Here is an 8,593-nt window from a genome sequence, read left to right as displayed (position 1 = left end):
CCAGTGCCCCCGGCTGGGCAGAGCATTCACACCTGCCAGGGCACATCAGTGTCAGGCCTGGGGCACTGCCACCCGCAGCAACCCTGGCACAGCCCAGCTCCCCCTTGCCAGGCAGGTTGGGCCCCGTCTCTTGCACCAGCGAGTGGGGGACACGTACCCTGTTCCCTGTGCTTGGGGCTGCACAGGGCAAGCGTTGCTCCCCCAGCCAGGGCAGCCACAGACCTGTCCCTACCTCCCCCCGGGAACCGCCAAGAACCTGCACTGAGGCTCCAGGTCACAGATGTGTTTATTACCCCAGGACCCTGACACGGGGCGGCCCCAGCAGGGCAAAGCAGCTTTGCAGACAGGCAGGGAGGGCGCAGGACCAGCCCCTTTCCCACCCTGCTCAGCCCAAGATGGGGCAGGGGGAGACAGGCATGGGCGAGGGCCCCCAGGGCTCAGGGTGGGGGGATGCCCAGGCCTGGCCCCAACACAGCTCCCATGAGTCCCGAGCTTGCTCCAGCCAGGAGGGGGCTGCAGGATGCCCCTCCCAACACACACACACATGCATATGCACATACACACACGTGTGCACAGCACAACTTACCGGCTCCAGCCACCCCCAGCACCACAGGTCTGCTCCGGCTGCAGCCTCCAAGCCAGACAGGCCCAGTGGAGCAGTTCAGGGGCAGCTGGCACTGCACTGCAGGCACACACTCGCACACAGTGCACAGACAGACGGACACAGGGCACGTCCAACAGCCACGAGAGCAGCGTGGGCAGAGGCATGTGAGCTGCGACCCCAGGGGAGCACATGCTGCCCCTTGGGCCCCTCCCCAGTGTCACGCCCAGGGGATCCTGGTGCAAAGCAGCAGCGGTTGGCTCAGGAGAAGCGTCAATGCGGCCCCGGATGCAGCACCAATGTGGGGCAGCAGGGGCTGGGGTGGGCCCTTGCCCCCCGCAGTGGTTAGAGGGGGTGGCTGGCTCCAAGCAGACCCCCACATATTGCACAGCCCTTCCCAGCGTGTGGGGCCGGGGGCAGCCTACAGGCCTCTCCCCGCAGTGCCCGGTCTGAGAGGTATGTCAGTGCCCCCAGGCAGAGGAGCAGTGTGGGGCCACTATTTGGCCGTGGCCCCAGCGGGCAAGGACTCCAGGAAGGCCAAGGCGCTCTGCAGGGAGGTCAGGCAGTACCCCTCCTCGCCGATCAGGTACCTGCAGGGACCAGCGCATCAGGGCCCTGGCCCACGCAACCCCTGGCTGACCCCCGCTGCTAGGGGGGCCGAAGCTTCCCCAGCAGCAGCCAAGGCTGGCGCCGGCCCTTGCAAGGGGCCAGGCTGCGGAGTCCACGCCTCCACCGTAATCCTGTGTTACTGGCTTCTGCCCCAGCCTGTGGGGCTGCAGGCAGGGGTGGAGGGGGCTGAGCTCCAGGGTCTCAGGAAAGGGCAGGAGCTGCAGAGCCGAGCAGGGCCAGCCCAGCCCTTCCCCCTGCTGCTCCACAGGGTCCGGCCTGCCCCCCTACTCTCCCCGCAGTCTGTCCCCTCCGATTAGGGCTCAGCTGTGGTGCTGCCGTGGCTCGTTAGCATCAGGGCTCGTTAGCTGACAGCACGATGCAGCCTGCAGCGAGGGGCAGTGGGTGCTTCTGCATATAGGACACCCCCCCACCCCCGGTACGTGGCACCAGGGCCATTCGAAGGCATCTGGCCCCCTTGTCACTGCTGCAGGGATCTCTAGGTGAGAGGGCAGTGTGGGGGGAGCCTAGGGACCAAGAGGGTCCCCTCCCAGATGGCAGCTGGCTGGGGTGTCCCCCCCGCCTCCTGTTGGCTCTGGCCCTCATGCAGCTCTTCATCGTATCCCAGCCTCCAGCTTGCCTGGGCTGGGGTATCAGGAGACATGAGCAGGGCTATGCAGGGGGGCAACCGCATGCCCTGCCCTCATGGCCCAGCAGCCTACTGGAAGCATGCATGGGGCAGCTGGCGAGGAGTCACAGGTAGGCCTGGCCCTCGTCCCTGGGGTCCCGAGGGTGGACCTGCCCCGTCCTACCCTTCGTGAATGAACTCCTCCAGTGCGGCACACTCCGACACCAGCTGGGGCAGGCTGCTCCGCACGGCCACGTAGGACAGGATGGGCAGCAGGTCATCAGCACCACTGCGGGGGCAAAGAGCAGCGTCAGGCTGCTCCCTACAAGGCAGACCGCTCCCCATCCCCAACTGGCTCTTCCCTGCCTGACAGCACTGCCCCTCTGTGCCTCGGTTTCCCCAGGTGAGCCACAGGGGAGTGGCAAGGCTGGACTGCAAAGCGCTTGGAGGGCGCAGGCACCGGGGATGTTGCGTTGCTGCTGTGGGTGCTGGGGCGGGCACCGGGGATGTTGAGTTGAGCTGCTGTGACCACACACGTGGCAGGGATGCTAGACTCCCATGAGCCGCTGGATCAGAAGCCAAGAGGGAGAGATGCCGAGACTGAGGGCTGTGAGCACCCCTGGGACAGTCTGGTTCACCCTGCCACACACGGCTATAGCACTGCTCCCACAGGCCATGGCTTTGCTGGGAGTGTGGGGGTCACGGCGCCTGCTCTCTCGCCCTTCAGGTCTGCAGAGCTCAGACAACCGAGTCCCAGCTGGGAGTAGCAGCCGCCTGCCGCCTCCCCCTCCCGGCTCTGCCTGCTCCCCAGTTCCCTGCTCATTGCTTTGACAGACCAGCCGCAGGACTGCTGTCTCGCCGGGGCGCGGGGCCCTGCTCACGGTCCCACCATCTCCTGCTTGCTGCTTAAGTCCCTGTGACAGCTTCCGAGCTTGCTAAATTGCCAGCCGAGGTCTCGGCTGCTGACACGGGCCCCCCACCCGGTCAGCACAGCAGGGAGGACCCCCACGGCATGGCGCATTGTCAGAAGCGATCCATCAGGCCTGGTGTCGGCAATGCAAAATGGGCTAGGCGCCTTGCAGCGATGGAGAGGTGGTGGATGTTAGCCAGTGGGCCTGACGGCTTCACACTGAGCTGCCCCACGCGGCTCAGAGATGGGGCTGCAGGAGACTTCACCATGGCAGCAAGGGGAGCAGCACCCCCAAAGCACCCAGTCATGGAGCCTGGCCCTCCCCCATCTCCCACACTGCATCCTTCCAGCCTCAAGAGCCCAGGGCTGTGACAGGGGCAAAGGGACTGTGCTGCGTCCCCACCATACTCACATAGCGGCCGCGGGGGGCTGGCTCTCCCGTGCCCCGCAGTACTCCTCAGCACACTCGCAGATCATGCGCAGAGCTCGCACTGCAAGCAAGGCACCAAGCCCCAGCATCAGGGACAGCAGCCCACACCCGGCCCCGCAGCCTCCCCCTGGCAGGTGGCACTGGGGCCAACCCCAGCCTTGCACCAAGCAAACCTTCCTCCCACTGCCTGTGGCAGGACAGGGCTAGGGCAGAAAGGGGTGCTGCAGCACACAGCAGGGATGCAGGGGTGCTCAGATGGGCCAGGGGAGATCACAGCTCTTGAGGGGGCATTGCCTGGCTTTGCTGACAGCATGCACACAGCATAGCTCCCCTGCCCCACGCAGCCCCCCTGCCTGAAAGCCATGTGAAAAGGGGGTGCTGTGGCCTGATGGCTCCAGCTCCTGCCCCAGAGCCCCCCATGTGCCTCACCAATGCAGTCCAGCTTCCTCTGTGGGCAGCTCTCCAGGGCAATGAGCCGCAGCTCCTGCACGGCAGTACTGTAGGGGTAGGAGCCCGGCGCCTGCGTTGCGCTGTCCCAGGGCAGCAGCTTGGAGGGGACCCCCATGTCCACAGGCGGTGTGTTGTGGTGGCGCTCCATGCCCCATGACAGGGCAGCTTCCTGGGCCTTGTACACGCTTCTGCAGGGAGGAAGTGGGGGCTGGTGAAGAGCACAACACAGTGCGGCACTCCCTGACCAGGCCTGGCTCACGACACATCTTGGACACGGGGTAGACTGGACAATGCTGGAACCACACAGGCCCGGCTGTGCAGCTCCTGCATGCCCTGGGCACACGGAGAGGCGGGCGCCAACTTGGCACTGGGAGGGAGCCAGGTGTGGGGTCTTGAGCCCTTGCCCGGGCGCGTGGTACCTGTACAGAGCCAGCAGTGGGGCCCAAAGCGGGGGGAAGAAGGCTTCCTCAATGCAGGCCAGGCACTGGTCCTTAGCAGGGGCGGCGTTGAGGCCCTCGAAGGCCAGCAGGGCCAGGGACAGGAGCCGGTCTGGGGGCAGGCAGAGAGCATGCTCAGTTGCTATAGCCGGCTCGTGCCCTTTCACTTGAGCGGTGCCCCCAGCGCTCCCACCTGGGGTGATAGGAACCGAACCCAAGGGGCTGGCTCTTCCAGGCTCCGGCCTGCCCCTGTCTAGAGTAACCTCGCCCATGGTCACCTCTCATCTCACCAACCCCTTCCCCACCTCCGGCTCCAGGCCTAACAGCCCAGCCCTCTGGCCTCTCCCCGGGACTAGGGAGCCCTCGTGCCAAGTCTAAAGCAGGGCTCTCAATTCTCCCGCCAGCATCTCCTTGTCCCTGCAGCCATCACCGGCCCCTGGTCTCTCCCCCAGGATCCTCCCATCCTGCACATCGCTCCCAGGAGACAGCACCTCCCATCCATCCTCATCAGCACTGCGCCAAACCCCCACCTCCCTGCATCTCGCCACGCGGCCTCTGCCTGGCCCAGGCTGCCGAGAGCGTTGTGCAGTGCCTGGCAGAGCTCTGGAAGCACCAGCTACCACCAGCTCTGCCCGGGCTGCTCCTGCCACGCCTGGGCCCCATGAGCTGGGACAGGGTCTGCAGCAGGGAGCAGGCAGCTGTGGGGCTGCCTTCGCCCCGGCAGCAGGTGCCATGCAGCTCCGTGCTCGGAGCCCGTGGAGCAGAGCTGACGGCTCCGGGGGCCGACGCTGCCCTCTGGCGGCCACGGAGCCAAGACTTGGAGCCACAGTCCTATGCCAGGAGCCCGTGTACCTCCCCACTGGACTACTGCACCTCCGAGCAGAGGCAACAGGTTTCAGAGGCCTGCACCAGTAGCAGTGGTGCAGCTCGAAGCCCAGCTATGGGGCAGGGCCTGCTGGGTCTGAGAAGGCAGCTGGGGGCACTGGGGGAGGGATGTAGCCTCTGCTTTGAGACATGGCAATGCCCTGGGAGTGCCCAGCCCTGTTCCAGCCTGCTTAGAAAGCACCCAGTGGCAAGTGATGCCAAAACCCAGGCTCCTTCGGACTGTCCCGTGGCTCCAGCCCCTCACCCACGGCATTGTGGATGTCCTTCACGATGCCTTTCAGCTGCTCTGGGAGAGATGCCACCTTCTTCTCGGCCGGGGCTGCACCCTCGGGCCCCATCAGGAACCGCTCCAGGTCCTCGAAGGAGCTGTCCCGCTGGGGTGGGCAGGGGCTGGAGGTGAGGGCAGGTGGGTCCTCGATGAGGGGGGCACTGGAGAGGCTGTGGCGCAGGTTGAGCTGGTTGGTCTCATGCATGGAGAACATGCAGTGCAGGCTCTGCGAGGCCCGGAGCCGCCGGCCCCCTGGCTCTGGCAGCACTGGCAGCCCCTCAGCATCTAGTGACAGGCAGGTCGGGGGGTCGCCCATGCCCCGGCTAACCACAGGGTAGAGCCGGCTGTAGACCGCACACTGAAGTTTCCGCAGCAGCTGGCAGATGGGGTGGTCGGGACAGCTGGAGTGAAGGGAAAAGACTGCTTGCCAGGGCTGGGACTGGGACGTGTCCTGCTATCCCATGAGCTCATGCTGGGGACGTTGTAGTTTCCAGGTGGCTGCTGAGGGAAGCCAGCTCGTGCCCCCCAAGGCCCCTCTGTGGGTACGGAGCCCAGCATAGCCCCTGTCCAAAGCACCACCCTCGCAGCTGGAGCAGCTTTTCCCACAGACCCCAGGAGCATCTCTGCTGGGGAGAGACTCCAGCAAACACCTGGCCAGCTGTGAGGCCACCCAAATCCCCCTTGTGCCAGGGCTGGGCTTTGGAGAGGTGCCTCCAGCAGCCCCTAGAGCTGGAGCCTACCTGAGGAGGCAGGAGAAGAGGCTGGACACCAGGGTGAGGTCTGCCGGGTTCCTCCTCAGCTTGCTCTTCCAGAGCCGGGGCCACTCCTTGTGGGGGAAGAGCATCTGAGAGCTCGTGGGGGCAGGCATCATCTGTGCCAGGCAGGGCTGCAGCTCCCCCCGCCCCTGGAGACACCACACCCAGGAAGGGGACCCTGGGGGGCTACACTTGTCCCACAACACGCGCAGGCAACTGGGCAGACCCAGTCATCAATGATGCCCCAGCCCCAGCCGGCTGAGCTCCAGCTTTGGGGAGCATGGCCAGCCCGTGCACACCCGTCAGCCCTTTCTGGGTGCCTGGGAGCAGAGGACACAGAGGCAGCGGCTGCCTCTGGTTTGGGAGCCCAGCGGCGCTAGGCAGGGCGCAGGGACATACGTGGTCCTGCTCGTACTCCAGGATGGCGGCGTAGAGCTCCCGCTGCTCCTGCTCCTCAGGGGTTAGGGCCACGCTGCTGGAGAACCGCCTGTGGGGACATGGCATACATCAGGGTGAGGCTTGGAGCAGGTGGCTGCACCCTGGCTGCCACCATGGGCCCGGGCACAGAAGAGACAGGGCATCCACCCTACTTGGTGCATTGCAACGACCTCCCCAAGCAGAGGCCACGGCGGCTGAAACCTGGGCAGAAGCTGCTGCGAGCTGGGAGGAGCTGGCTCGAAGACAAGGCTGCAGACACTCTCTCGGCTGGGGAAGGGCTCGAAAGGCAGCACCCTCATGGCCCCCCAGCCTCAGATGGGGCATAAAGGACCCCGGCCGGGTGCCCAAGGCCCAGAGCGCTGAGCAAGGGCACTATGAATACTCCCCTTCCTCTGGCGCAGCGTGGCCCCCGCCCTCCTTACCTGTTGGCTGCCTCCTGGAGGCGCAGCCGGCGCTCCTCCATCTTGCGCTGGAGCTGGAATACAGCAGAGTTAAGGCCCAGGCACGGCCCTCTGCGGCCTCACGTGCTTCTGGCCAGGGTTAAACAGAAAATGTAAACAGAGCGCGGCCCCCGTGCCTGCCAGAGGCTGGCCTGGCCCTGCGAGCCAGCACAGGTGGGGCGCGGGCACCCCCGGGGGCCAGGCTGTATTTGCCCTAGCCCCAGTCCCCGCCCAGGCAGGGCCAGAGTTCAGCCAAGCAGGGAGGGTTTTCTGACCTGGCCTAGGTGCAAGCTGGAATCTGGGAGGGGTGTTTGCAGGAGGGGGGGGCAGCAGGCTGGGCTTCCCAGCAGGTGTTACCCGGTCTCAGAGCCCCACGTGCTCTGGGTCTGGCTCAACCACTGCTCCTTGAGCCTCACCCCAGCCGCACCCTCACCCGGCCCTGGCCTGAGGGGGAAGGCACAGACCCCGGGCGCCACAGGGGTGGCTTGGGAAGGATACCGTCTCCTCCCGCGCCTTGGCGATCACCAGGTTCTCCATCATCTGCCGCTGGAGGGACAGCGTCTGCAAAGCACACGCAGGCGTTGTGGGCAAGCCCTAACTCTCACCTGCTCCCCTGTGCCAGGAGCACCCAGCCAGGACCCCGCTCCTTTCCGCGTGCCAGGAGATGGCAGGGCATTTCGGGTAGTGGCTGAACACACCCCACCCTGCGCTTCTGCAGCCCAGACCAAGGCTGGCAGGTGGCTGGACAGGCCCCAGGCCCATCCTGGGGGGTTGGCTACGCCTCGGCAGCGAGGCGTGAGCACGCGTGGTCACCCCGGGGCCTGGCTGGCTGGGCCCCAGGCTCATCCAGCCCTTGAAGCAGCGGCTGCTGCCACCCCCTCAGCTGTGGGCCGCACGGGAGGGCTCTGCTCTTGCCTCCTCCCAGCTCCCACCCTCCCCCCAGGCCTGCTCCAGGGAGCCCCGTCTGCCCGACAGCCAGGAGCCACCCAGCCAGCTGGGGCAACCAGCGGGTCAAGCCCGCGCTCCTGGGGCTGCGGTCCAGCAGTCCATCACCTGGGAGGGCATAGCCCCTTCTCTGCCTGGATGCAACCCCCGCCCCTCCACCCCTTGCGCTCTCCACCCCAGCTGCACTTGCCAGAGAGGTCTTCTGCAGGGCCTGGCTGGGGTTGAGCCGGGCCAGGCGCGCCTCGTACGCGGCCTTCAGCTTCTGGTTCTGCAGCGATGCCTCCTCCAGCGGCGTGAGCTCCCTGCAAACACCGGGAGCCACTGAGGGGGAGCGGGGGCAAGCTGCGAGGAGCTGGAACGGGCCGACACAGGCCCCTCTCCCCACCCCCCCGGCAGCTGCCCAGGGGTCCTCACCCAACCCGTGCGTCCCGCCCCGCTCACTTCTTGGAGCTCTGCGCCTCCGCGACCTGCAGCTTCTGGAAGATCTCCGGGGGCAGGAAGGGCGACAGCTTCCCGCCCTCGTCCGAGAAGACCCTGCGGTGCCGGGAGACGGGAACAGGGCCTGGGCCCTTCTCGGGGGCTGCCGGCTTCACCTGGCTCTTCCCTGCGGGCGGGGAAAGCACCGGGGTTGCCAAGGGCTACAGGCCCCGGCGCCGGCCCCGCGACGGCTCCGCGCCCGGCGCTCACCCAGCTCGGCCGCGCTGGACTTGGCTCTCTCCAGGCACTGCTCCGCCAGCTTCAGCATCTTGGGCGTGTCGGGCGTCACCCCCTCGGCCCCGTCTGGCGCCGGAGAGGGGCAG

The 8,593-nt window shown here is 66.6% G+C and overlaps 1 protein-coding gene across 1 annotated transcript; it reads right to left on the bottom strand.

The window, feature by feature from the left end:
* Positions 1–252: 252 nt before the first annotated feature.
* Positions 253–8,589, bottom strand: VPS9D1 (VPS9 domain containing 1; the record flags this gene model as incomplete). The annotated part of the gene is made up of 13 exons (XM_006027865.3): positions 253–1,191; positions 2,020–2,124; positions 3,158–3,236; positions 3,605–3,813; positions 4,045–4,174; positions 5,192–5,616; positions 5,956–6,041; positions 6,370–6,457; positions 6,831–6,883; positions 7,347–7,409; positions 7,984–8,095; positions 8,235–8,397; positions 8,481–8,589. Coding segments are annotated over 13 exons (1,716 nt in total), but the record flags the coding sequence as incomplete, so codon positions are not given.
* Between the last annotated feature and the right edge of the window lie 4 nt (positions 8,590–8,593).

The sequence above is a fragment of the Alligator sinensis genome, unplaced genomic scaffold (genome assembly GCF_000455745.1).
Source record: "Alligator sinensis unplaced genomic scaffold, ASM45574v1 scaffold255_1, whole genome shotgun sequence".
Lineage (NCBI taxonomy): Eukaryota > Metazoa > Chordata > Crocodylia > Alligatoridae > Alligator > Alligator sinensis.
The sequence above is the reverse complement of the archived record's forward strand: the minus strand, read 5'-3'. Positions and strand labels throughout refer to the sequence as shown.